We start from the raw sequence: 24,096 nt of genomic DNA on the forward strand, positions 1-24,096 counted from the left end.
GGCCATTAATATGTTAAAATAATACCAAAATTCATTTAGTTCTATTTTACGTATTAATTTTGTCATTGGGATGTTTAATGCTCTAAAACTGTTCCAAGTTGTTTTGTGTTCTTGTTCTTTTGCTCATTGAGTTTTATGTTTGAGAGTTGCTCTATACTCCAACACCTTTGCTCTTTGAGCTATACACTCAAGAGTTGTTTTGTATTCTAATACTTTTGTTTCTTGATTTTATACTTAGAAGTTTGGCTCTATTTCTTCATTTAATGGCTCAAAACCTTGAAATTTGGGTTGTGCTCCTTTATCCTTGGATATGTGGCATGTGGCACATGAAGGGTTTAGGTTTTATTTCATATTTATCCTATGATAAATCATTATAGGATAAAGGGTGAAAACCATATGCATTACAATTGTGATATATTTTAATCTCTTTCCATAATTATATGCACCATCAATTAACATGGTATGAAGATTAAATTTAAACTGAATCCAAATGTAGAGCAAAGACAAGACACACCTAGTGCATGTTTGGCACACCTACTATCTTCATTATACATTTGCTCTAACCCACCCTTATATAAAAGCAAGTTAGTTTCTAGGACAAGCTTAAAAACTTACTAAATATAGACTGATATTAGATTATGAATTTGCACTTCCATTATGTTTGGGATAATTTCTACATTTTGTAGCTAGTATATCTAGATACGTTTCAATAACACTAAAATAGGACCAATATAATGAGAGTGATTAATAGATATAGTAAGCTATCATGTAGTAATATTGGGACTAATGCTCAACATTGAAAGGTTTTTATTAAGTCAAAAGCAAAAGAAAACTAGATCAAATATGCTCAATAAACACAATTTTATATTTATTTGGCTAAGTATAAATATTAAACCTAATTTACTACAATTGAACAAAAGGGACTAATAAAAGGAACTAGCAATACAAAGCTATTATTATTGTAAAAAAAAATTTAAAAAATATCTAAAAGGACTTGTAAACAAATAACTTTTCATAATTGTTATCACATTTGTAATATAGACATAAAACAAATAAAAGAGGGGCCATACTAATGTCTCAAATACCCCTAGCATATGAAAGGTCACTTAATTTACATCACTAAATATCACAAAGCTGCTTTCTACTAAGGAACTAAGGATTAAAGCTAAAAATTTATAAAGGTCATTTTTAACCTATAGAAAGTGGTGATTTTTTCTGTATAATTAAATAAATAAATTAATGCTAAACATGTCAACTAATGATTGAAACATAAACATCAGATAATAAAATCAATAAAATAAGTATTTACATTAATAGTCTTTTCACATTTCTTAATTTCTGCCATTCTTATCTTATCTACTCTTCCAAAATCTTAAAATGCTTTTTGACAAGAACAATATTCCTTTTTCGTTGCATAATTGTTACATTGTTAAAAATCCAACAGAAAAGACAAAGGTAAAAGTTAAACCTATGAAAAAATGCATAAAGATTATTAACTAAAGTCAACCAAGATTCCAAATAAATAGGTACTGCAAACACCTACCAAACAAAATGGCAAGTACTAACAATGTTCTTCTATTTGTCAGCATTGTGGCAGCCTCAATCATCCTTGCCTCCACCGAAGGCAGCACTTTCGTAACCTTCCAGTCCCCAGATTGCACAAACCGAGTCCTTGTTACTAGGTGCGGCTGCAACAATCTGGACGCTTCAGTCGGCTATGGCTTCGAGTGGCACAAGCAGCGTGAGAGCACCGCAAATCTCTACAACCAGCCAGATTGCAAGGGGTCGCCACACACGTCACTGGACTCTTCAGTCTCCGCGTGTGGCCCCATCGGCTGGAAGAGCATCGAGATCAGCTGCAAGTAGCTCGAAACAAACTCATTCCTTTCCATTTCGTATGCGAAAGCGTTACAAAAGTATGGAATAAATGAATAAACTCACAGCTCGTTCGTTTGTCACTTGTCCTTGGGTGTCGCCCACTCCACGCGCAGGATGAGATTGTCGTAGCCATATCCGTCCAGCTTCTTGATGGCACGAACTGCGTCGTCTCTGAGAGGCACACTCGTGATCAACACAAAAGCAAAAACAACCACAGAGAATGAAAGGGGTACACAAACCTGTTAACGAAGTTGATGAAAGCGAAGCCACGGCTGAGGCCTGTCTCGCGATCAAAGGCGACGTAGATGCGAGAGATGTTTCCAAAAGGTCGGAAGAGCTCTTGCAAGTCCTGCTCTCTCGTGTCCTCGGACAGATTCGTCACTCTGATCGAGTTGCTATCGTCTCTGGAACCGTGGCGCATGCTATCCCCCTCGCGCTTGGCCCCTCCACGCAGGCTGGGAGGAACATACGACGTGGGCTTTCCGGGAGCTCCGGAGGCCGCCGATGGAAGTCCTGGAACATCGTCCTCCGGCTTGTCAAAGGAGAGATTTTTGCCGAGCAAATCCTTGTAGGGACATCTCGAGGTCCAGTGATCTCCCTTCTTCCCACAAGCTCGGCAAACGACCAGCGAGGGATTGCTCCCTGGAGCCCCCTGCAGTGCCGCAAACTCGTTCTCGTCCTGCTTGTTCGTCTGGCCGTCAGTCCGGGGCCTCTCGAGAGTGATCTCGTCGATGGAGATCACGGTGAAATTGTCGGACGCGTTCTGACCGATGGCATCGCCGAATTTGCTGAGCTGCCGGCGCTGTAGCACCGCCGGATTCATCTTCTTCACCTGTTTCTTCACCCTCACCGTCGTGATTAGCTTGCTGAGCTTACCAGTGTCCTCGTTCTTGCGCCACTCGGTGATGATCTTGATTCCCTTCTCGTCCGGCCCGACGATCTGTGTAGACGGCACCACATCCTCGAGGCCGTAATCGTCGTCCTCCGCATCGCCCCACCGGAAGCTCATCGTGCGCGCCCTGGCCGCAATCTATCCGGCTGCCAGAACCCTAGAATGCGCGCTAGAACCCTAAAAACGAGATGAAGAATCGAACCCGGCACTAAAGGAGTGTGAGTCACGGGATGTACGGCAATGGGCCGTTACGGCACAGATGGCGCTTACACAATCCCCACCGTCGGATCTCCTGCCACGTGGCCACACGTTTATATAGCACCCCCCTCTCATAAATGCGGCCCAGAAGAAGGGGGGCGCGAGAGAAGATGCGAAACTGCTGGATTGCGTCGGCAATCCTGGCGGCGGTGGTGGCGGGAGCCCTGGCGGCGCCGCCACACTCGCCACCGCCAGCGCTCCCCGTGGTTCCTGGCGGAGGAGGGAGCAATGGCAGTTCTAGCGACGAAGAGGGCACAGTGCCATCCCTGCCAGTGGAGTGGCAAGCCATGGCCTGCGACCTCCATTTCGCGGGGATCAGCTTCGGTGGGCTCAGGAGCGCTTGCGAGAAGAAGCACCATAGCCAGGATCTCCGCTCGCGCTGCTGCCCTGTTCTCGCATCGTGGCTCTTCGCCGCGCAGGCCGAGACCACAATGCGCGCCATCGCCGCCGCCGCCGCCACCAGCTCCTCGAGCTCTTCCTCGCCATCGCCACAGGTGGAGATGCCAGTGCCGCCGGACGATTCGGCGGTGTGCGCCGCGAGCTTGCAGCAGGGCTTCCACTCCCGCGGCATCGATCTCCCGCTGCTCAACGCGTCGTGCGACATGAGCCTGTGCTACTGCGGCATCCGGCTGCGCCAAATGGCATCGCTCAACTGTCCCGTGGGCTACTTCCACAAGAACAGGAGCGCGCTTCTTCCATCTCACGCGCCCTTCCTCCGCCACCTCCAGTCAAACTGCTCCGATCCATCGCTCCACGGGTGCTCCTCTTGCATCGCCGCCCTCGACAATGTAAGTCCTTCTTTCGAGTTCTATAGGCTCCATTCCATTCATCGTGTTCTCTCGCGTTTTCTTTGTGGATGGATCGTGATGATCACGCACAGTCCGTGGTTTGGATCGGGCAGAAGGTCGCCGCCAATCCAAAAGCTGGCAGCAGCGGCGCGACGCCATCGACATTGGATTGCCGGCTCATGGGATTGATGTGGCTGCTGTCGGACAATCGGACGCGTTTCATCCCGACGGTGTCGGCGGTGCTGCGAGCGCTGCTCTACAGCACGGATTCGGATGATCAAGATGCTAGCGCTGGCGATGGCGAAGTTCCAGCGGCCGCCAGCCCTGGCGCTTGCCGCAGTGATCAAGCGCAGTTGCCACTGGCGAGTGACAGTCTGGGACCAGAGGATTCGGCAGCGCTGCTAGCGCATTCGCCATTAACGCTCTTCTTCCACCGCGCCTTCTTCTTCGTCCTCTTCCTCCTCTCGGTGTGGTGAACGATCCAACTCTTGCTCGATGGGATTGGATCGGATCGCCCTTTGTGTTTGTGCTTCTTTATTTTTCCACCTTTCGCTCTTGGTCTTCGTTTTGACGACTCGGGTCGGGTCTCTTTTCTTCCTGTAAATAAGACTCCACTTCAATCACTCTCGCCACCGCGGACCGAGATTTTCAAAGGCGTGATCGCTGGTTTTTAACGAGTTTCTGGAAAAGCGACCGCTCAAAGGCAAATGTGGGACAGCACATGTTTGGGAGGATCAAAGTCGAGGGTCTCATGGTTTCCAAAAGGAAACTGGAGCTACATGGTTCCATGGTTAAGGAAAACAAAGAAATGGGCGATTATCTATCGATCGATCAAATCGATCAAACGTGACAAAGATGGTGGCGCTAGCTAGCGCGTGAAGGAATCATGCGTGTGGCAGTGTGCACAAGTGAGTTTGAGTGATCTTGTCTGTGACTCCTTTTCCCGCCAGGAAAAAGAATGATAGCGTTGGCCACGCCAGAGAGGAATATGACCCGACGTGCTTGTCTTGTGTGTCCTTGCCCAGAGCCGTTGGATCGCCCTAGGGTTGGAGTCTCCCCGACGTGGATCCACACCACGTCTCGCGCTTGTAGCTCAGTGGATAGAGCGTCTGTTTCCGGAGCAGAAAGTCACAGGTTCGATCCCTGTCTGGCGCGCGAGGAAGAATATGCTTCCTCTCCAGAGGAAGGATATTCTTCTTTTTTATTTTCGTTTTTGCTTTGCCTCCAACGTCTCGTTCCTTCCTTGTTTGTCCGGTGAATCGCTCGCTCCTCTCCTCAACGTTTAAAGTTTGATAGATGAGTTTGTTGGTCGCGAGATGGGGTCTTAAAATCTGGTTTGGCGCTTGACAGGGTCTTCGGCGATCGTGGTTTTAGATTTTTCTTTTTTTTCTTCGTTGTGGGCCGCAGGCTAGAAGACCTGGAACGATGGAAGAAATCGTGATTGCCGGCATTGTCTCGCAAACAGGGGAAAAGGACGCTGCATTTTAGCTATAGTGATTTTGGCAAACACGCGCTTATAATCCTAGCTAGCAAACGCGGAGGAACGAGCAACGCGGAGGGACTAGATCGCGTCTAAATGGAGGAATGGGTCGCAGGGCTCGAGGATTGGTAGCCCAAATCCGGGCAGCGGCAGCGCTGTAGGGCTTCTCAATCGATCGATCGATCGGTCGACACAGCGCGAGAGTTTGAGCGAGCGAGAGATTCTAGATAGATAGATGAGCTATGGCGAAGAATCGTGATGAGAGATTGCGGTGGATCGCCTCCATCTTCTTCCTCGTGGCGATTTGGGCCTCTTGGGCAGCGGCGCAGCAGCCAGCGTTCGAGGACGCCTCCAATTCCACATGCCGTGGCGTGCTTCTCCACTACTCCATCCGGCGCGTCGCCAAGATCAGCCCCTTTCTCACCGATGCCGCGCAGCAGCCCTATCGATTCGAGTCGGCGCTCCAGCTGAGCAATCTGGGCTTCAGCGAGGTGAAGAACTGGCGCGCGTTCGTGGGATTCCAGCACCGCGAGATGCTCGTCCAGGCGCCCGGGGCGCTGCTGGCCGACGGCGAGAATCTGCCAGTCACTGTGGCCCCTGCCGGCGCCACGCTCGCGGGATTCCCCCAGACCGATCTCCTTAACGCGGTCGAGACCGCCGGTGACACCACCAAGACCTCGGTGACGATCAATCTGGTCGGCACCGAGTATGGCGTCGAGAATTTTCCACTGCCCGCCAATCTCAGCTTCCCAGTGCCCGGCTACACCTGTGGATCCGTCCAGAAGCTCGGAAGTAAGTGTCTCTTTCTTTTCCCCCTTCTTCCCTCGCGAAGAGCCCTAAAATTTCTTTTCTTTTCCCCCTTCTTCCCTCGCGAAGAGCCCTAAAATTTCTTTTCTTTTCCCCCTTCTTCCTCGCGAAGAACCCTAACATTTGTTTCTCTTTTCCCCCTTCTTCCTCGCGAAGATCTCTAACATTTCTTTCTCGTTTCCTTCTTCCAGATGATACGCTTCAGCTGTGCTGCACGGAGAATGCGACGGCGATCAACAGCACCAGCACGGATCAGTTCGCGCTGCCGGAACCGGGCGACCTCACCATCACCTACAGCGTGATCCAGACCTTCACGGACAACTACTGGGCCGAGGTAGACATCTCCAACGACAATCCCCTGGGCCGGATCGATGGCTGGAACCTGACATGGGAGTGGCAACAAGGCGAGTTCATCTTCCAGATGCGAGGCGCGCAGACGCTCGACCAGGATCAAACCGAGTGCCTCTCGGGCCCGGCGGGCGCTCACTACAAAGATTTCGACTTCTCCACGGTGATGAGCTGCAATCGCCACCCGACCATCGTGGATCTTCCTCCCGAGCGAGCCAACGACACCAGAGTTGGGATGATCCCATCGTGCTGCCGGAGTGGACTGCTCCTCCCGGCCACCATGGATCCAAAGCTCTCCAAGTCGGCCTTCCAGCTCTTCGTCTACAAGGTCCCTCCAAACCTCGACCGCGACACTCTCGCTCCCCCGGCCAACTTTAAGATCGATCCCAGGTACTCTTGCGGGCAGCCCCAGCTGATCGCTCCCGTGGAGAAGCGGGATCCCAGCAGCCCGACGAGGATGATCTCGGCGATCAAGAGCTGGCAAGTTACGTGCAACATGACCCGGAATGGCAGGCTGGAGCAAGTCGGCCAAGTCGAGAACTTGGAGACGAGGCGAAAGTGCTGCGTTTCCTTCTCGGGTTTCTACAACTCGTCCGCGGTTCCATGCCCGACTTGCGCCTGTGGCTGCTCCGCCAACTCCACCCTTCCTCGGCCTTCCTGTGACACAAGCTCGCAGGCGATGCTCTTGCCTTCGTACGCGCTGCTGCTCCCGTTCCAGGACCGGATTGGAAAGGCGCTCGAGTGGGCGAGGATGAACAGGAAGCCGGTTCCAAGCGTGGCTCCGTGCTCGGACAATTGCCCCGTGAGCATCAACTGGCACGTCGTGTCGGACTTCACCGACGGATGGACTGCCCGGCTCTCGCTGCTCAACTGGGACGAGACGGCCGTTCCCGAGTGGTTTGCCGCGGTGGAGCTCAGGAACGCGTTCCCGGGGCTCGAGCGGGTCTACACTCTCAATGGGACTTTGATCAACGACAACACCACCTTGTACTTCCAGGGGCTGCCAAACTATAGCGACTATCTCAACCGGATCGACAAGAACAATCCGGGGAAGCTCCAGGCAGTGATCTCGTTCGACAAGAGGAAGACGCCCGGGATCAACGTCACTGGCGGCGATGGATTTCCAACCAGGGTGGTGTTCAATGGCGAGGAGTGTGCGCTCCCAGACGCGATTCCAATCAGTCATGGATATCGTCTTCGTGCGGTGCCGAGGTTGGTTGTTTCGCTTCTCCTTGCTGCTGTTCTTGCGGCCTTTTGGCTGTGAATGAACTAAGCTCTGATCGATCGATACATCCATCGTGGAAACTGTAAATCTTTCTTTTGCCTTTATTCCCTTCATCTGCTGACTTTGGAAAAGTTTTGTTGTGAGGTTTTCGATACGAAAATAAATATGTTCTGGCTAGCTGCTTCTGTATTGGGTTATAATCCCTGTTACAGACGAGTATGTTCCAGCAATTGCTGCAATCACTCCTATGAATATGGTCATGACACAAATAATAGCCTGCAAAATAATCATGTTTTAGCTAGCTCCAAGGTTTTGCTCAGACTCTTACCTGTGTTTTTGGAATCCTTCTGCCACTTATGCTGAGATAACATGCTGAGGGTAAAATTAATGACTACAAAAACGATGAAATTTGTTAAAATACTTCAAAAGATCATAATACATTGATTATACATACTCCAGTAAGACTTAGAAAAGATCCAATAAAAGCCATGACAAATCCTGAAGAATCAATAAAACTTATAAATCTGAAATACTTCAAATCTTTATCGAATACTTACCAAAGAATGGTATCATAAGCGCCACAAATAAAGTTGATGTTACCAAACTAGTTCGTATAAGAACTGATGCAAAATGATTTTTTGAAACTTGAGTTGGCAGAAGTTCTTCCAAACTCAAGGCGACAGGGGTGATTGTTAATGCATATTTTGTAAGAGGTGTAATAACCTGAAAATAAAATTTAAAGACTTATAGCACTAAAAACACAATTAAATTACTTACCGTTGTCCACAATGCAATTTTAGATGCAACAAACTGCTTTGGAAGATTTAATGTCACTTGAGACTGAGTTTCTGCTCCAAACATTTTAAAACCCATAATCGCTACTCCTCCATACATTAATATACATAATAGAAAGCTAATAACAAATTATCAGAACTTCAAAGTAATAAAGCAAAATAGGTTGAAATACACTTACCACAATTGTAAAACTCGATTGAATTGAGCTCTATCTTTCATAGACGAATAAATATTAGGAAAAACAGCGTGTCCAGAGAAACAAAATCCTATAAGTCCAATAGAGACTGGCAAGTTTCCAAAATTTATAAATGAGCCAGTGTTCCGAAACCCAACCCCATCAACTGCTCCAACCCACCAAACCGAAACGACAACAATAATTGATGTCACAACTCCACCAGCTTTTAAAAAAGAAAAGTCACAAACCAGAACCTGAAAAAAGGAACAAACAACATACCTGAAATGTATGATAACAAGCTGAGATCTCGAAGCCAGACAGTAGGCAGTATAAACAGCGCAGCTATCATGCTAAACACTTTCTGTGACTCCATCTTGTGGCCATTATAACTGAAACGAGCATTGGGGAAAAGGGATGCAAGATTATCCCCTTCAAGAATCAAAAACTCCACACAGCATGCCTACAATATAGCATCTGTTAATACAATCAAGATTATAGAGGTTTAACACACTTACGTAGAGTTCCACGTAGAGAATTATCTGTTAAGAAGGATCACAGTAACTGAGAACATGGACAAGCTAAAGCAAAGACAACTTACCGAGATAACAAGACGTCCAATCCGGCCAAATGCTGCTTGCCCAATGTCAGGATATGTGACAAGGCCTGGCTCACTCTCCAAGCATTTGCGCAAAAGGATTCCTGTGTAGCAGCAAACCACTGCGAAGAGTAGCAGTATGATAGCTCCAATCCAGCCTCCTTGCTTCAGAGCGTAAGGAGTGGAAAGAACCCCCACTCCAGCAAGAACATTGATCCCTGAGAAACATCGAAGTTAGAACTTTGAGAACAATGGGAAAGCTTTGAGCTCAAACCGTTTAGCGTTGCCTGGAAGAAGGTGCAACCTTGCTTTGGAAGCTGGAGGTGATGGTAGTCTTGTGCATCGCTGGAAGGAGAAATCCTGGTCGAGGAAGTCTTTCTGAGCCTCGTCTCGGAGGATACGGTGACAATGTGAGATTGCGGGGGTGGTGGCGGTGGCATCGATGGAGTCAGTCGTTTTTCATCCTTGTCAAATTCCTGGTCTGTCAAGAGCGGATCCAGAATGGATGTTGCGCTCTCGTAGTGCTTTCCCAGCGAGGTTGATAGCAGCGAACTGCGAGACACATTTGGACTCGTGAGGAAATTCAAGCTTGGAGAGGGCATATGACTGTAGATATCCATCGATTTCCTGGCAAGGAAGAACAAAAGGCCTCAGCAAAGATCTCTCTTCCAAATCCTTTTCACTCACCTGTAGCTCTGCGGCCATCTAGGAGTAGCCAAAGCATCGTCTTCCTCCTCTTCCTCCTCGTCCTCGCCATCTTCTTCTTCGATTTTGTGATGGATTCCATCGCCACTGCTTACTTTGCGTTGCTGCTGCTGCTCGTCCTCCTCGTCGGCATCAAAATCGAGATAGAACCTGGCCTCGGGGGGCGACGCTCGCTCACTCTCCATCGCCAAATTCCTACTCAAACCTTCGCAATCCCCATTCTAGAGTGCTCGATTCCAAAGATCTTAATTCTCCAGCCAGCTAAACCCTAGCTACCTCTACACCATAAATTAAGGTTGGCCACTTGGAAGATAGGATTAGGGCAAGCGTGACAAAAATAGTAAAATGTTAAGGAAATAGAAATATAATTAAAGACAAAAGTAGAATGGAGATGCCGGGTATCGATCCCGGCGCCTCTCGCATGCTAAGCGAGCGCTCTACCATCTGAGCTACATCCCCAACTCCCATTTGATAAAAGCATTGTCTAGAATCACTCTGTGGTCAAAGTTAAAAGGGTTTAAAAACAACTTAGGGCTTGCCATTGTTTTTTGGTTCTTGCCATGGCGGATGAATCGGCGACGGTGCGCGACAGCATTCTCTACCTGCTGAGGGATTTCCACGCCCAGATTCCTGCCGATTTCCTGGGCGTCGTCCCGTCGGGGCAGCCGCGCGTCGAGAATTCTTTCACAGAATCGGAATGGCTGGCGCATCTGGAGCTCAACTTCGTTTGCCTGGCGCTGCGCATGGAGCTGCTGCGATCTCTTGGCCGGTGCGTTGGGGCAATCGGATCGGATGCGGCGGTTCCAGCGCCCTCATCGTCCATAGCAGTGTGAGTTTTTTCTCCTTTAAACTTCTTTACACGCGGCTAAGTTGGAGAGACTTTGCAGGAGAGAAGCTCTTTCGTTGGTTGAGAAGCTGCTGCAAGAACTCGCAACCAGAGAGAGGGAACGACTTCCCAAGGATCCAAACAAGCATCCCCTCGTTTTGAAGCTAGCACAGAGATATGGACTGTCACCCGCCGAGACGTGTTTGTTTCAGCTTCTCTTCGTCCGGGGTGCATCCAAAGCTCCTGCTGTTCGTGCCGCTCTAGGTGATCTCTAAAGTTCCTTGTGGGCATGCTTATGGATGTTTTTGTAGGAGGGAGACAGGAAGACAAGGAAATGGCGATGGATCTCTGTGGTATGAGCTTGATGGAACTAGAAGAATTTCTTGACGACAAACGCACTCATATGGTTGAAGGCATCATAATGGGACAGGTTCTCACTTAAGTTGTTCTTCAAGCTTGATGGTGTATACCTTTCCTCTACATTTCTCAGGACGATTACGATGGAAAGACTTTCCGTATGGTGAAGGAAGCTGTCTCTGTGCTGCTTTTACGGCCAATAAAAACTGAGCAGTGGCTAAAGCTGAGCAAGACGGAGGTCTTGAACGTCGTCGACAGTAGTCACGTAAGTTTGCTTACATTCGTCCTATTGAAAATGAGTTGCTTGTTTTACAGCTCGAAGGCAAGGGGGATGCCCTTGTAGCTGCAGAAGATCCTGAAAATGAGGTGGCCGTTTCAGCTGTGTCAGGCCAAGGAGCAAACAAAAAACGGAAGTTTGAAGATATTGAGAGTATAACTGGCCTTTCCGGCCAGCAAGTTGACGAACTGTTGGCTGGTACCGAGCCAGTAAAATCGTCCAAGAAAGTCTCGCTACCTGCTGAGCAAGAAAGCGAGATGATTCCCGCGGTAGAGACCAGTGATGCTCAGACAACCGTCGAGAAGGCATCCAAGGGAGATCTTCAAGCTTATGCCTCGAGTCTTGAATACCTGGATGACGCATTTCAAATGCTAGCTTTGATGCTGAGGGTCGCAAAGGCTAGACACAAGGAAGATATGAAGGAAGCTTTCAATGATGAACGCTCTTGGTATGATTCTTATAGGTCTACAAAGGTAATACTCTCCTGTCTTTGCCAAACATTTCGTTCTTACACTGTATCCAGCAGGCTGCAAGCATCCGTGAGCTACAGGCGAAGCTTAGATTTGCCAAGAATCGGCTGCAAGAAAGAATGAGACTTACTGAAGAAGCTGTCAAGCAAGACAAAGGACAATTGCCACGACTCGAGGTGTTGTTCTGTCGATGCTCTTTCTGCTGATAACTGAACTTTTCTACCAGGCTTTAGCTCTCAAGCTTGGACTGGACGAGTTTGAAAAGGGGGTCGTTTTAATGCTTACAGGTACTATGATTTGCACTAGGAACTTTCTCAATAATCGTCTTACACTGCAGCTGTGTCCATCTCGCCTGTTGTTAAAAGCATTTTCGAAGGAGACAACGGTGACACTGGCTTTCGGCGCAGCAGCGACTACGTTCAAGTTAGTCTATTTTTCTTTTCTTGTTTTTATTGCATCCACCAGCGTGGGTTGTCTGGTTTGCAGGTGCAAGACATCCTTACTGTCTATTTCAATTCGTTCAAAGAACAGGTAAGTCATGTTATTTCCAGCTAGGTTAGTGACTAACTGTTTTCGACAGGTTCTAGCAAGGACATATTTCTATAAGTCCAGCAGGCTTGTGTCAAGAGGCCTGATCAAACTGAGAAATGCAGTGTACAACAGAGCAAGGTGTGATTTGATGGATCAGCAAGTTGAGCTTGACCGCAGAATGCTTGACTGGATTGTTGGTCTCGACACTGAAATGAACGAGCTTGTCGATGGGAGCTATTTATATACGCCAAAGGTGATCTAACGTTTATGCACTTTGTCGTCCGAGTACAGTACTTATATCTGGCGTTACGCGTAGATTCCTATGGATCAAGTCGTTCTTCCTGAGGAACAGAAAAATATGCTTTTAAAAACAGTCGAGAATTTCTCTAAATTTAAGGATTTTCGGAAATCGGCAGGTCTCGAGGACATTATGAGCTATGCTGCGGGACTTGTAATTCTCTTATGTGGTGCGTCAGGGACCGGGAAAACTATGACGGTAAATGCAGTCGCTCATCACCTTGGTACGTTCTCACCGGCACCTGTTTAGCTGACCACATCCTTCTTTCTTTTATTTTTGTTTCTGCTACAGGTAAACGCGTTCTCCTTGTGGACTTCCGTGCGCTCCACTTATCCGGTCGTGAAGACAATTCTGGTGATATTCGTGGTTTGTTTCGGGATGCCGACATGAACGATGCCGTGATATTTTTTGATGAGTGCGAAGCGATTTTTGCTCAGGTACAGTCTTGTTATAGAAGATTGGTAATATTTTGGTTATTTTAGAGAGAGCATGGAGGCGACAAAATGCTAAATGCTCTATTGACGGAAATGGAAAGGCACGAGGGCATCGTTATGCTTGCAACTAATCGTCCTCAAGATCTCGATGAAGCTATGCACAGGCGAATTACGTATGATATCAGCTAGTTATTCAGCGGTCACTAATTTTGCCTTTTTATACAGTTGTGTTAGCGAGTTTCATCCGCCAGATCACACACAACGCCGGGAAATATGGAAGTTATCATGTTCCCGGTTACCTATGACAAGTAACATTGACTGGGATAGAATATCATTAAGGTACGAAACCTTGTCAAAACAACTCTCATCGAAGTGTGTTTACAGATACGAGCTTACCGGAGGCTATATTAAAAATGCAGTTGTTAGTTCTTTGCTTATTGCCATTTCAAGAGATAGTGCGAATCCTATAGTTTCCGAGGAAGATATCGTCGAAGGCTGCCGCTTGCAGATGCGTGGCAGCTTGCAGGTAGCTTTGTGTTTTAGTTTGTGTTAGTGCACTAATGCCTGAATCCACAGATGAAGTCGTTCACACACAGGGTTGTCCCAAAAGCCGGAGTAGACGACCTTGTTCTTTGTACAGCGATGCGAGAAAGGATCGAAGGAATTCTTAAGTTTGAAAAAGCGAGAGCGATTTTACAAGGACAATGGGGATTTCAACAAGAGCGCTTAGGAACTGCATGTTTGTTTTACGGTTCCCACGGCACCGGGAAATCTGCTGTTGCAGAGGTATATGAACCGTGGTTGTTGATTTCGTTGAGCTCTGTTTTGCGTTTGTTGCAGGCAATAGGATTTGAGTTAGGACGCCCTTTGAAGGTTAGCACATGTCTTTCCTTGAGATACTGATATTGAGCTTTGGTTTGCAGGTTATCAATTGTTCCCAGTTGATTTCGCGTGAGAGCAGTGCCAAAACTAGCGCCAATATCACCAGTGTCTTCAAGGATGCAAGGTTGATGGACGCGGTTCTCGTGCTTGAAGATTTTCAGGTCTGCCATTCCAACTTATCCACTCTACTTTAACTTCCATGGAACAGATTATGGGAAGTGAAGAGGAAGGCATTGGCAACGGTCTAACTAGCATTTCTGCTTGGTCCCATGTAGCAATAGGATTGCTATTGCACGAGCTAGAACGATTTCCTGGAATATGTCTCCTTATCGCTAACGTTTCCAAGGTGCGCACAACATTCATTTCTTTCTCTTTGTTACACAAGTGTTTTGCGTGTTATAGGGAAGCGCCATTGTCAGACTTGATCCCGAGCTTGTTCGAAGGCTCAGGTTTGTCGTGGAGTTTAAAATGCCCGATCAGTCTATCCGTGCCGCAATGTGGAAGAAGATGCTACCTGCAAAGGTAAATCCCATAGTGTTTTTTCAAGCACTTTGACCTTAAGTTGATTCCACTGCAGGCACCTCTGGCCGCTGACATAGATTTTGACGAGCTGAGCAAGCGATTCAACTTTACCAGCGGAGCTATAAGCAGTGCTACAGTTAGAGCGGCCGCGAAGGTTGTATTTTTCTCCCTTTGTCCACCTTGCTGAGAAACTTTCTTGGCTGCTTTCAGGCTGCGTTACGCTCTGGTGATGCGTCTAGAATTGGACAGAAGGATCTAGTGGAAGCTGCCGAAGCTGAAAAGGAACACCTCCGGGATGAATCGCGTGAGATCATGATGAGAGCCTTCATCTAAATGCGGTAACGCTCTCGCCACGCAGTTTCAACTCTTTCTTTTGTCGCAGAGAGAGTCGACGAGCAGTCGTACCATGACTACTTGTCTGTTTTTGACGTGGTAATATAGGCTGAGTATCATCTTAAGCTAAAGTGTTGCTACAGTAGTTTGGGAAGGGTTTTGAGAGAGAAGAAAATGGGAGCTCCGAGAGTGAAGCTTGGTAGCCAGGGGCTAGAGGTTTCACAGCAGGGTCTTGGTTGCATGGGAATGTCTGCGTTCTACGGCACTCGCAAGCCCGAATCGGAGATGATAGATCTCATCCACAAGGCTGTCAACGATTTGGGGATCACTTTTCTCGACACTGCTGATGTTTATGGTCCTCACACAAACGAGATCCTCGTCGGAAAGGTACGTCAGTGCTTTGTTTTTGCCACTTTACTCTCGTCTTTGCGCTTTCTTTCGCGTTGCAGGCGATTAGCAGCTTGAGAAGAGAAAGTGTCCAAGTCGCGACCAAGTTTGGCATCACGAGCCAGGGAATCCGAGGTGATCCCGCTTACGTTCGCGAGTCATGCCTTGGCAGCCTCGAGCGACTCGGTGTGGACTACATCGACCTTTACTACCAGCACAGAGTGGACACCAGAGTTCCCATCGAAATCACGGTATGGTGGCATGATTTTCCGAGATGTTTATCAGTTGAAGTGTTCGCTCTTCTTCAAGGTTGGGGAGATGAAGAAACTCGTCGAGGAAGGCAAAGTCAAGTACATTGGCCTGTCGGAAGCATCGGCTTCGGACATCCGGCGAGCTCATGCAGTCCATCCCGTGACTGCTGTTCAACTGGAATGGTCGCTGTGGACTCGAGATGTGGAAGAAGATGTCATCCCAACATGCAGGTAATGCAACACTCAATACCAAGACGAGAAAAAACTGTTTTTTCTCCAGGGAACTCGGCATTGGGATCGTTCCTTACAGCCCCCTCGGCCGGGGATTCTTCTCCATCGGCAAGAAGATCATGGAAGACCTGCCAGCAAACGACTTCCGGAAGGTAGGCTGGTTTCCCGCACGAGCATTCTTCTCGTGGTGTTTTCCATGATGATCAGGTTGGCAATGACCCCCGGCTCATGCCCGAGCACATCGAGAAGAACGCGGCCTTTTACAACAAGCTGCTGGAGATGTCCACGAGCAAGAACTGCTCGCCGGGACAACTCGCCCTGGCGTGGCTCCAGCACCAGGGACGCGACGTGGTTCCAATCCCCGGCACCACCAAGCTCAAAAACTTGCAAGAGAACGCCGGAGCTCTGGCGGTGGAGCTGTCCGAGCAAGAGCTGCGCGCGATCGAAGACGCGGTTCCCATCGTGAGCATCTCCGGCGAAAGAAAAAAGGACATGTCGCTCACCTGGAGATTCGCTTCCTCGCCCCCGCTTGAGAAATGGGAGCAGTGACGATCAAAGTATATTCTCCTTGCCGGGAGAATATTCTTTTAAAGCATATTCTCTGTGAAGGAATATTCTCCATGATAAACCCTAAAGAATGTTCTTGGGATCTATGTTTTCAAACAAGGCGTGTGGGCAAGGGTTCTTTAGTCAAGGCGCGAGCCGGGTAGTGCCGCCCATTCCAGCAACAGGGGGCATTCTTGTCCAGATCTCCATCGCCATCGCATCACCGTGTTGGATCGATCGCGCTGCTGTAGGGGCGGCAAATTTAGATGGCCCGGCTTTGTCCCTGGCGGAGCCTAATTTGGAGACGCAGGTAGCGCGCGCTGGGCACAGATCGAGCCATGGGCAGCATGGAGCTGTGGGATTTCGAGAATCTGGCGGATGGCCGCGCGCCTAGGGTTGTCCTGGGCGTGGATGGAGGATCCACTTCCACGCTGTGTGTGTGTGTAAACGCTAACTCCAGCAAAGAGTCCCCAAAGGTTATTGGACGAGCTGTGGCTGGCTGCTCCAATCGCAACAGTGTTGGAGGTATGTTCTTGTGAGTTTTCGTGAGTTTTTCCTTATTTTTTTCATGGACTGGACGCTTCTCTACTTCTTTCTTTGTAGATGAGCTTGCAAATGCGGCTCTAGAACTGGCGCTTGCGGGAGCTCTCAAGAACGCGGGAGTTCCTCGCTCGTCGGTCCAGGCGGTGTGCGTGGGGATCTCGGGAGTGGACACTCGAGACGATGAGGAGCGAATGCTGTCCTGGCTGAGGTGTGAAGTAGTAAATTTCATATGCTGACTGATAAGCGTGAGATGATGCAGCGCACCATTTCACTGGTATTCTGCGTGCTGAGATTCAATCCTTTCACGCTTTGCTAAGTTTTTCACTGGTTTTTTTCTTTGTTGTTTGTTCTACCAGGCAACTTTTTCCGCGCACGTCTCACATTTTTGCTTACAACGACGCTGTTGCAGCCTTGGCGAGTGGAACTCTCGGAAAGCTCCATGGCTGTGTGCTCGTCGTTGGAACCGGAACAATTGCGTATGGATTCACGAGTGATGGACGCAAAACTCGCTGCTCGGGCTATGGTCCTCTCCTCGGAGACCAAGGCAGGTCCGAGTCTCTTCCACGTTTTCTTTGATAGTTTTCTCTTTTGTTTTCTTCGCCACCACTTACTCGTGTGCTTTCTTGGCAGTGGCTTTGCCATAGCATCGCAAGCTTTGGCATCAGTAACTCGTGCTCACGATGGACGCGGTCCTCCTACAGCGCTGTCTGAAGCGATTCTAAAGCATCTCCACCTCAAGCATGTTGACGACTTAATCAGGTATCGTTCTTCATTGTGCCAAACTTTGGTTGACATTGTTGCTGGCAGCTGGGCCTATACAGATTCCTCGTGGGCTCGTGTAGCAGCTCTTGTCCCGGTTGTCAAGGCTTGTGCTGCGGCAGGAGACTTTGCTGCTCAGGAGGCTCTCAATTTTGCTGTACAAGAGCTGTCTTTGAGCGTCAACTCTGTTGTCACTAGACTCGATCTCGCCGGTGAAGGTAAGCACTCTCGGTTATGCGAGGCATTTCTAAGCTGGCTTACAGATGGAAAGCAACCGTTTCCGCTGGTTTTGGTCGGTGGCGTTTTGGAAAAGAATGACTCGTTCGACCTCGTCTCTGCGATCGTTCGTTGCGTAGGTGCTTCCTTTCCCGGCGTTGAAGCTATTCGGCCCCAGGTGATAACCTTTCGCGTTTCCTTATGGGTTGTTGATTTGATCCATTCCGTTCCACAGGTGGAGCCAGCTGTTGGAGCGGCGTTGCTTGCGCTGAGACAATCCTCTGTTGCAACGACGAGACTCTGCAATGGTGATATGAGCGCGGCTGAGGTGTAAAACACTTTTTTAACTCGGACTCGATTTGGCTGACCGTTTGTAAATTGCTTTGTTATAAGTGGAACTTTGAAATGGTTTTAAGATAAACGCTCCTTGGTGGATAATGGCTTCATACTTTCGCGCATGGATGAAAGCTCCAGTCAAATATGATTTTGACTGGCTTGACCGTCGATTCTTTTGACTCGGGAGACCCAGGAAAGTAGAGCACGCAGTGACATACTAGCGGCAGGAAAGACCCTCTGACTGAGTTGACCATAAAGCTGCAAAGTGTTCTATCGTTCAACTGAAGAATGCAAGAATTTTTCTAATGGATCACGAGTGGAAGAAGAGCTGGCCTGGAAATATTCTATGTTTGTAGGCACGACAGAGTCTCAAGGTGGCTAGGAGTTGGATTTCCTAACTTGGATCCAAAGGGCCGATATAATCCCGTGCAGACGCAGCAGCAGGATTCGAACCCATTTAACAAAAAGAATATGCCCCATGTTCAAAGTCAAGACAGATGATCACGGATGCACTGGCAAGCAGATTCGCACCATCAAATGAGTCAGCTGAATGCCGTGCCGTGTGCGATCAAGCCCTGGCCTCGATCTATAAAGATGTCGTAACACTTTGTAAGTAGCTAGAACACAATGGAGCCTGCTGCATTGTCTTGCATGCTTCTATCAATTCTTGTGGTGGCAACAGTGCAGCAGGGCCTCGCGGCGGCGTCGCCTCCCAACATTCGCGCCGTCAACCTTGGGGGATGGCTGGTGATCGAAGGATGGATGACAATGTCCTTGTTTGATAAAATTCCAAATAACAATGATCTCTTGGTTTACTTCTAGCTAACATAGGACACATCTGATAATCAAAATTTGTTTCTTGGCTGCAGGATGGGACCCAAATCCTGCTCAAATCTTTGAAACTGGGGAAGTATGTGTCTGCCGAGAATAGCGGTGGAGGCAAGATGGTTGTCAACAGGCAAAACCCATCCAGCTGGGAGACATTCAAGGTTTTTCCTCTTCCAAAAATTCATTTTTTGAAACAAAATATGTTCTAGCTATGGCGAGTAAGCAGCAACAGATTCTATCTCCGTGTATCCAACAATATGTTCGTGTCGGCTCTCAATGGAGGCGGAAGTACAGTCGATTCGACCAAAGACACCCCTAAGGAATGGGAAACATTTAAAATCGTTCGCAATAAATCTCTAGTTCACATCAAAACTTTCAATGGCAGATACTTACAAGTAATGCAATGCTCACTGTGAAGTTTTCAACTTCCATTTCAACTTGCAGGCCAAGGATGAGAGCCAGCTGACCGCGGATTACAGTGGCGAGCCCGGGTGGGATAATAACAACCCTGCTGTATTTATCATGACTGTCAACACTGCTCTTCGAGGAGAGTTTCAGCTGGCCAATGCCTATTCCAGAGCTCCTCAGCAAGTCTTTGACGTAAGAAGAGCTGTTCAGCAAGTCTTCGTGTTCTGATATTACGATATTGTTTGTTTTTCTTCAAAAGAGACATCGAAACAACTTCATCACAGAAGGCGATTTTCAGTTCCTTGCTTCCAAGGGAATCAACGCTGTCCGGATTCCCGTTGGCTGGTGGATTGCATACGATCCCAATCCACCGAAGCCGTTCGTTGGAGGATCCATGAAAGCTCTAGACAACGCATTTACATGGGCTAGGTGAGAGCAACATTCTCTTCTGATGGATTTCCTAAAACTTTCGTCTCAATGTGGTGGTGTTGAAGCAAACACAACATCAAAGTTATTATTGATCTTCATGCGGCACCTGGATCACAGAATCCCGAGGATCACAGTGCAAGTCGGGACGGAGTTTCAACGTGGAGGCAGGAAGAGAATATCGCTCAAACGCTCGAAGTCATCGATGTTCTTGCCTCCAAGTAATCGATCAATCTAGATTTTGAAACTCGACTTAAAATGCCTCTCACACATGTAGGTACTCAAGTCATCCGGCTCTATTAGGCATCGAGCTTCTGAACGAGCCTAATGCTGCCAATGTTGATCTCGACACCCTCAAAAGTTACTACAAACAAGGATACCAAAGAGTTCGAAGCAAGAGCCCTAATGCTTACGTGATCATGTGTCAGAGGCTTGGAAGCGATCCAATGGAGCTTGTCAACGCTCTAGACCCTGGCTCCACAAATGTGGTTCTCGACGTTCATTACTACAACTATTTCACTGACGAGTTCAAAGGCAAAACTATCCAGTGGCACATCAATTACATCAACAACGAGAGGAAATCAGACATTGCACGACTGAAGAATGCAAAAAACGCTCCTCTGATCTTTGTTGGTAAGGCTCTCTCCAACATCGAACTGGATCACGAGTGACGAAGAATATGTTTCATGTACTTTTGCAGGGGAATGGAGCAACCAGGTAGACGTCCCTGGTGCAACCGACGACGACTTTACAAGATATGGCACTGCACAGCTTACAGTATACAAAGACGCATCGTTTGGATGTGGATTCTGGAGTTTCAAAACTCTTGATGAAAACATCCACTGGGACTTTAAGAGGTCTGTAGAGAAAGGACACCTTCGCTTGCCATCGCTTGCCATGAAGTAAAAGCCTTCCTCTTTAGTAAAAGAATAAACTAGAATAATATTTCTTTTGTCTACAATATTATTTTCATTAATATTACAATATTATTTTTATTTTTATTAGAATAGTTCTTATTTCGTGCAATGTTGTCACTGCCAATAATTTTGAAATTTCTTGCTGTCCAAAGGATAGTATATCAGAAGAAACCTTTGTTCTGAAAATATTCATTTACTCTATTCTAGCTTGCCAACAATGTTACAGGCACCGTAAATCTGACCGTCCGCAAACTGTCGCGCAAGCACCATGTGCCGTCGGATCTCAACTGGTATGGCCGTGGAGCAAAAAAATGAATAAACACTGCATGAGAGCGGCCAGTTAGTGAGCTGGGCGTCAGCTTTTACCGTATTCATGTGCCTGGCGTCTTTGTCAAGTGGTATTCCCCCCAAAACAAAAATTCTTCCCTTCCAAACCTCAATGTTTTCTTCCACACTCCACCGCAACACCTTTCAATCGAAAGCTCGCATGCTTGCCCCTTGATTTATAACATCAGACGAGAAGAATGTCCTCCCCCTCTTCACTGCTCCTCGGGGCGATTCTTACCCAATGTTTGCTCTTGGCTTCCTGGGCAGCAGGAGAATCGCAGCTGCGAAGAGCCCGCGTTGATTACGAGCAGCCGGAGCACATCATGGATCGAAACGAGCAAGAGGCGCTCTACCAGGTCATGGAATCCCTGCTCAATGAGTCCTCCCAGTGGCGAGCCAAGCATCCCCACCCCTGTAGCAGCTACCATCCATGGCCGGGCCTCGAGTGCCAGCAGCTGGGAGGATCCAGCGGCAGCAGCAGCGATGACTACCTTCTTCACGTCACCAAGATCACGCTTGTCGGCTCCAACCCGGCCACCGCTTGCAAGAAGAATGCCTCCTTGTCCCCGGCAATCTTTAAGCTCCCCTTCCTCAGGGCACTCGTCATCATGAGCTGCTTTGTATCCCCCAGCACCAACAGCACCAACATTCCTTGGTCGGGCCTCGACAAGCTTGCCTCGTCGCTCCAGGTCCTCACTCTCCGCGGGAACTCGGGCCTCACGGGCACCATCCCCAAGCAGCTGGGAAGCTTGGCCAAGCTCGAGGTTCTCAGCTTGTCGCAAAACGGGCTCCATGGGAGCGTCCCGATGGAGCTGGGAGGCCTGGAAAAGCTCCAGAATCTCGACTTGAGCTACAACTCTCTCGCAGGAGCGATTCCGGGTGAGTTGGGACGGTTGCAGAGCTTGTCGATTCTCGATCTTAGCAACAACAAGCTGGGGGGACATATCCCGGATTCGATCGGGAAGCTGGCGCAGCTCAAGAAGCTGGATCTAAGCAGCAACGCGCTGGATGGATCCATCCCAGCCGCGCTTGGGAGCTTGAGCAATCTCCAGTTCTTGGCTCTGGATAAGAACAGCATCACTGGCGGCATCCCTCGCGAGCTGCAAGGATTGAGCAACCTCCAGTCACTCCTCCTCCAGGATAATCCCATGCACACGACCATACCTGACTTTTGGAAGAGCCTTGGAAAAATCTCGCAGCTGAGGCTTTCCAACTCGGGATACACGGGCGGCATTCCGGGATCCATTGTTCTTCTCAAGAACCTCACGGAACTGGCGCTGGAAAGGAACTTCCTCACGGGCTCCATCCCCGAAAGCTTGGGATCACTCCCAAACATCTACCACTTGAATCTCAGCAACAACCTCTTGTCCGGTCTCGTCCCCTTCGCTCCTAGTTTCTACGCGAGACTGGGTGATAACTTAGATCTTCATGGCAACACCGGATTGTGCTCTACTGCCGCTGCTAGATCCGATGATCTGAGGAGCTGCCCGGGTGGAAAATCGAGCCAGTCATTGTCATCATCCAGCTCTTCCTCGGCTCCATCACAGCAGCAACGAGTTCTTCGCAGCTTCTTTTCCATCTCCGTGTTCTTTTATTTCATCTGTACGGTTCCTTAGAAAAAATTTTGTCCCTCGAGCGATTGAATCTATATAAAACTCTCTCGAATCTGCTAATCTCGAGCCAAGTACCCACTATCGAAGTACCCACTGTGACCGTTTGCTCCGACCACGCTCCCTCCAACGAAGAGACCCCACACGGAACGGGAGAGCAGAGAAGAAAAGTAGAAAAAGGCAAAAAGAGAGAAGCGACATCACACTCCCATCTGCTGCATCGCTGATGCTTGCTTGCTAAGAGATGCGTACTTGCAGTACTTGCCGCTGCCAGATCTTCAGTGGGCGGTCTTGTCTATTTTCCCGCTAGCAATGAACCCTAAATTTTGGATGACACCCACAGATTATGATAGTTTAAAGCTATATAGGATAGGGAGAGTTCAAAAGAAGCTTACATTCTTTAGCTTCCTGATAATGGAATTTTGTTTACGATTGATGTGTTGTTTGACTGTAGAGTTTTTGAGGAGAGTGGAGCAAGATCTAAAACTCAATGCAACGCTAGGTATTGTCCACGGACGTTTGACATAAGGAGATTTCATACCAGCTGTGTAGATCCACTGGGTGTCTGGAATTGTCAAAAGATTCACAGGCACGGGCAAAATGGAAAGAGTAAGTTCCACTTGACCGTAAAACTGAGTTGCGTTTGACGGTCCCGAAATTCTATTTCCACCTGTCACGCGGACGACCCGGGTTCGATCCCCGACAACGGCGAATTTCTACCCTGGTACGTTTTTCGAAACTAACACACACGAACACAAGTGGTGTGTTTTGGGTTCTTTCAATAATCCTTCATCACCTTTTACATTCTGAACATTGAGATGATCTCATCCATGCTCTCGTCACACCCTTTCTCGCCAAATGCAAACTCCACCAGCTTCTTTTTCTTCTCCTGAATGGCCAGAATCTGCTCCTCCACGCTCTCCTTCAGGTCACGTGGACCGGCCGGGTTTGACCGATGCGGTGCGCCCGGTCAATTGCTTGGTCTTCCGTTCCACCACATGTCGATTAGCAGCACACGCGAAGCTGCTACCAAGTTGAGGCCACACCCAGCTGCTCTGAGCGATAATAGCAATACCATCACCTCTGGATCCTTGTTAAACCTGCCGATTGCAGCTTCTCGTTTTGTCATGTTCATGCTCCCGTCAATTCTCGCGAATTTGATCCCAGAGCACTCCAGCTCCAGTTCGATCAGGTCAAGCATAGAAGTCCATTGCGAGAAGACAAGGGATTTCTCTCCCAGAGAGTCATCTTGAGAATACCCATGGCTGCTCTCAACTTTGCGGACTGGCCGATTTCCTGCACACCTCGCTCAAAATCGTGTTGCTTCTCCTGGGCCTCCAGCTGGAGCTTCTTCAATGCTTGTCTCATTTGCTTCTGGTCCTCATCGTCATTATCCAAATTATCACCTTGAAACAGATCTTCACTCTTGAGTAGT

General features: G+C 48.4%; 9 protein-coding genes and 2 non-coding genes across 13 annotated transcripts; 8 read left to right on the top strand and 3 right to left on the bottom strand.

Moving 5' to 3' along the window:
- Positions 1–1,863: 1,863 nt before the first annotated feature.
- LOC9638474 (eukaryotic translation initiation factor 3 subunit G) lies at positions 1,864–2,959 on the bottom strand. Its single transcript, XM_002993723.2, has 2 exons — positions 2,118–2,959; positions 1,864–2,049 (listed from the first exon to the last, which is right to left on the bottom strand). The coding sequence occupies exons 1-2, from the start codon at positions 2,885–2,887 to the stop codon at positions 1,956–1,958; spliced, it is 864 nt and encodes a 287-aa protein (XP_002993769.1). The 5' UTR covers positions 2,888–2,959; the 3' UTR covers positions 1,864–1,955.
- Positions 2,960–3,090: 131 nt separating this feature from the next.
- On the top strand, positions 3,091–4,476 carry LOC9638700 (uncharacterized GPI-anchored protein At4g28100). The gene is made up of 2 exons (XM_002993704.2): positions 3,091–3,816; positions 3,909–4,476. Exons 1-2 carry the CDS (start codon positions 3,106–3,108, stop codon positions 4,290–4,292), a joined length of 1,095 nt encoding a protein of 364 aa, XP_002993750.2. The 5' UTR covers positions 3,091–3,105; the 3' UTR covers positions 4,293–4,476.
- A 422-nt stretch (positions 4,477–4,898) lies between these two features.
- On the top strand, positions 4,899–4,971 carry TRNAR-CCG. The gene has a single exon. It is a non-coding gene; the product is annotated as a tRNA-Arg (tRNA).
- A 62-nt stretch (positions 4,972–5,033) lies between these two features.
- LOC9638475 (COBRA-like protein 7) lies at positions 5,034–7,853 on the top strand. The gene is made up of 2 exons (XM_002993705.2): positions 5,034–6,088; positions 6,295–7,853. The coding sequence occupies exons 1-2, from the start codon at positions 5,539–5,541 to the stop codon at positions 7,713–7,715; spliced, it is 1,971 nt and encodes a 656-aa protein (XP_002993751.1). The 5' UTR covers positions 5,034–5,538; the 3' UTR covers positions 7,716–7,853.
- Positions 7,753–10,195, bottom strand: LOC9638476 (amino acid transporter AVT1B). The gene is made up of 11 exons (XM_002993724.2): positions 9,929–10,195; positions 9,516–9,868; positions 9,245–9,459; positions 9,162–9,185; positions 8,926–9,106; positions 8,650–8,869; positions 8,454–8,589; positions 8,234–8,399; positions 8,131–8,174; positions 8,005–8,067; positions 7,753–7,952 (listed from the first exon to the last, which is right to left on the bottom strand). Exons 1-11 carry the CDS (start codon positions 10,129–10,131, stop codon positions 7,851–7,853), a joined length of 1,707 nt encoding a protein of 568 aa, XP_002993770.2. The 5' UTR covers positions 10,132–10,195; the 3' UTR covers positions 7,753–7,850.
- A 137-nt stretch (positions 10,196–10,332) lies between these two features.
- On the bottom strand, positions 10,333–10,405 carry TRNAA-AGC. The gene has a single exon. It is a non-coding gene; the product is annotated as a tRNA-Ala (tRNA).
- Positions 10,406–10,500: 95 nt separating this feature from the next.
- On the top strand, positions 10,501–15,001 carry LOC112343612. 2 transcript variants are annotated; one of them, XM_024667368.1, is made up of 22 exons: positions 10,501–10,775; positions 10,834–11,036; positions 11,084–11,202; positions 11,263–11,394; positions 11,445–11,879; positions 11,933–12,052; positions 12,103–12,163; positions 12,214–12,299; positions 12,342–12,407; positions 12,457–12,660; positions 12,724–12,928; positions 12,997–13,142; positions 13,188–13,312; positions 13,365–13,478; positions 13,524–13,665; positions 13,716–13,925; positions 13,980–14,012; positions 14,063–14,182; positions 14,230–14,367; positions 14,424–14,543; positions 14,599–14,697; positions 14,754–15,001. In XM_024667368.1, the coding sequence occupies exons 1-22, from the start codon at positions 10,507–10,509 to the stop codon at positions 14,874–14,876; spliced, it is 3,270 nt and encodes a 1,089-aa protein (XP_024523136.1). In that variant the 5' UTR covers positions 10,501–10,506; the 3' UTR covers positions 14,877–15,001. The 2 variants fall into 2 exon arrangements, with proteins under 2 accessions (XP_024523136.1, XP_024523137.1); XM_024667369.1 differs by having other exon boundaries at positions 12,363–12,407.
- A 24-nt stretch (positions 15,002–15,025) lies between these two features.
- On the top strand, positions 15,026–16,373 carry LOC9638701 (auxin-induced protein PCNT115). The gene is made up of 5 exons (XM_002993706.2): positions 15,026–15,263; positions 15,326–15,514; positions 15,573–15,745; positions 15,795–15,897; positions 15,953–16,373. The coding sequence occupies exons 1-5, from the start codon at positions 15,051–15,053 to the stop codon at positions 16,292–16,294; spliced, it is 1,020 nt and encodes a 339-aa protein (XP_002993752.1). The 5' UTR covers positions 15,026–15,050; the 3' UTR covers positions 16,295–16,373.
- A 28-nt stretch (positions 16,374–16,401) lies between these two features.
- On the top strand, positions 16,402–18,244 carry LOC9638477 (N-acetyl-D-glucosamine kinase). 2 transcript variants are annotated; one of them, XM_024667370.1, is made up of 8 exons: positions 16,402–16,816; positions 16,895–17,042; positions 17,094–17,108; positions 17,191–17,382; positions 17,465–17,593; positions 17,642–17,811; positions 17,857–17,987; positions 18,045–18,244. In XM_024667370.1, exons 1-8 carry the CDS (start codon positions 16,630–16,632, stop codon positions 18,141–18,143), a joined length of 1,071 nt encoding a protein of 356 aa, XP_024523138.1. In that variant the 5' UTR covers positions 16,402–16,629; the 3' UTR covers positions 18,144–18,244. The 2 variants fall into 2 exon arrangements, with proteins under 2 accessions (XP_024523138.1, XP_002993753.2); XM_002993707.2 differs by lacking the exon at positions 17,094–17,108 and having other exon boundaries at positions 16,403–16,816.
- A 528-nt stretch (positions 18,245–18,772) lies between these two features.
- Positions 18,773–20,729, top strand: LOC9638478 (glucan 1,3-beta-glucosidase). Its single transcript, XM_002993708.2, has 8 exons — positions 18,773–18,955; positions 19,015–19,134; positions 19,183–19,368; positions 19,418–19,573; positions 19,641–19,810; positions 19,876–20,028; positions 20,085–20,440; positions 20,508–20,729. Exons 1-8 carry the CDS (start codon positions 18,773–18,775, stop codon positions 20,711–20,713), a joined length of 1,530 nt encoding a protein of 509 aa, XP_002993754.2. The 3' UTR covers positions 20,714–20,729.
- Positions 20,730–21,857: 1,128 nt separating this feature from the next.
- Positions 21,858–22,667, top strand: LOC9638480 (receptor-like protein kinase 2). Its single transcript, XM_002993710.2, has one exon. The coding sequence runs from the start codon at positions 21,858–21,860 to the stop codon at positions 22,665–22,667; it is 810 nt and encodes a 269-aa protein (XP_002993756.2).
- Positions 22,668–24,096: the final 1,429 nt, after the last annotated feature.

This window comes from Selaginella moellendorffii, unplaced genomic scaffold, assembly GCF_000143415.4.
Source record: "Selaginella moellendorffii unplaced genomic scaffold, v1.0 SELMOscaffold_170, whole genome shotgun sequence".
Classification (NCBI taxonomy): domain Eukaryota; kingdom Viridiplantae; phylum Streptophyta; class Lycopodiopsida; order Selaginellales; family Selaginellaceae; genus Selaginella; species Selaginella moellendorffii.

Excerpts from the sequence above, each read along its gene's own strand:
- LOC9638700 (XM_002993704.2), top strand. The coding sequence starts at position 3,106 with ATGCGGCCCAGAAGAAGGGGGGCGCGAGAGAAGATGCGAAACTGCTGG. Across the intron at positions 3,817-3,908 it reads GCATCGCCGCCCTCGACAAT|TCCGTGGTTTGGATCGGGCA; the intron begins GTAAGTCCTTCT and ends GATCACGCACAG.
- LOC9638478 (XM_002993708.2), top strand. The coding sequence starts at position 18,773 with ATGGAGCCTGCTGCATTGTCTTGCATGCTTCTATCAATTCTTGTGGTG. Across the intron at positions 18,956-19,014 it reads CAAATAACAATGATCTCTTG|GATGGGACCCAAATCCTGCT; the intron begins GTTTACTTCTAG and ends TCTTGGCTGCAG. Across the intron at positions 19,135-19,182 it reads CCAGCTGGGAGACATTCAAG|CTATGGCGAGTAAGCAGCAA; the intron begins GTTTTTCCTCTT and ends AATATGTTCTAG.
- LOC9638476 (XM_002993724.2), bottom strand. The coding sequence starts at position 10,131 with ATGGAGAGTGAGCGAGCGTCGCCCCCCGAGGCCAGGTTCTATCTCGAT. Across the intron at positions 9,107-9,161 it reads TTCTCTACGTGGAACTCTAC|GCATGCTGTGTGGAGTTTTT; the intron begins GTAAGTGTGTTA and ends GCTATATTGTAG. Across the intron at positions 8,175-8,233 it reads GCTTATGATACCATTCTTTG|GATTTGTCATGGCTTTTATT; the intron begins GTAAGTATTCGA and ends TTGATTCTTCAG.
- LOC9638701 (XM_002993706.2), top strand. The coding sequence starts at position 15,051 with ATGGGAGCTCCGAGAGTGAAGCTTGGTAGCCAGGGGCTAGAGGTTTCA. Across the intron at positions 15,515-15,572 it reads GAGTTCCCATCGAAATCACG|GTTGGGGAGATGAAGAAACT; the intron begins GTATGGTGGCAT and ends CTCTTCTTCAAG. Across the intron at positions 15,746-15,794 it reads GATGTCATCCCAACATGCAG|GGAACTCGGCATTGGGATCG; the intron begins GTAATGCAACAC and ends TTTTTTCTCCAG.
- LOC112343612 (XM_024667368.1), top strand. The coding sequence starts at position 10,507 with ATGGCGGATGAATCGGCGACGGTGCGCGACAGCATTCTCTACCTGCTG. Across the intron at positions 12,053-12,102 it reads GACAATTGCCACGACTCGAG|GCTTTAGCTCTCAAGCTTGG; the intron begins GTGTTGTTCTGT and ends CTTTTCTACCAG. Across the intron at positions 14,013-14,062 it reads AGTTAGGACGCCCTTTGAAG|GTTATCAATTGTTCCCAGTT; the intron begins GTTAGCACATGT and ends TTTGGTTTGCAG.
- LOC9638477 (XM_024667370.1), top strand. The coding sequence starts at position 16,630 with ATGGGCAGCATGGAGCTGTGGGATTTCGAGAATCTGGCGGATGGCCGC. Across the intron at positions 16,817-16,894 it reads CAATCGCAACAGTGTTGGAG|ATGAGCTTGCAAATGCGGCT; the intron begins GTATGTTCTTGT and ends CTTTCTTTGTAG. Across the intron at positions 17,988-18,044 it reads TTGAAGCTATTCGGCCCCAG|GTGGAGCCAGCTGTTGGAGC; the intron begins GTGATAACCTTT and ends TCCGTTCCACAG.
- LOC9638474 (XM_002993723.2), bottom strand. The coding sequence starts at position 2,887 with ATGAGCTTCCGGTGGGGCGATGCGGAGGACGACGATTACGGCCTCGAG. Across the intron at positions 2,050-2,117 it reads TTCATCAACTTCGTTAACAG|AGACGACGCAGTTCGTGCCA; the intron begins GTTTGTGTACCC and ends TGTGCCTCTCAG.
- LOC9638480 (XM_002993710.2), top strand. The coding sequence starts at position 21,858 with ATGGAGCTGGGAGGCCTGGAAAAGCTCCAGAATCTCGACTTGAGCTAC.
- LOC9638475 (XM_002993705.2), top strand. The coding sequence starts at position 5,539 with ATGGCGAAGAATCGTGATGAGAGATTGCGGTGGATCGCCTCCATCTTC. Across the intron at positions 6,089-6,294 it reads ATCCGTCCAGAAGCTCGGAA|ATGATACGCTTCAGCTGTGC; the intron begins GTAAGTGTCTCT and ends TCCTTCTTCCAG.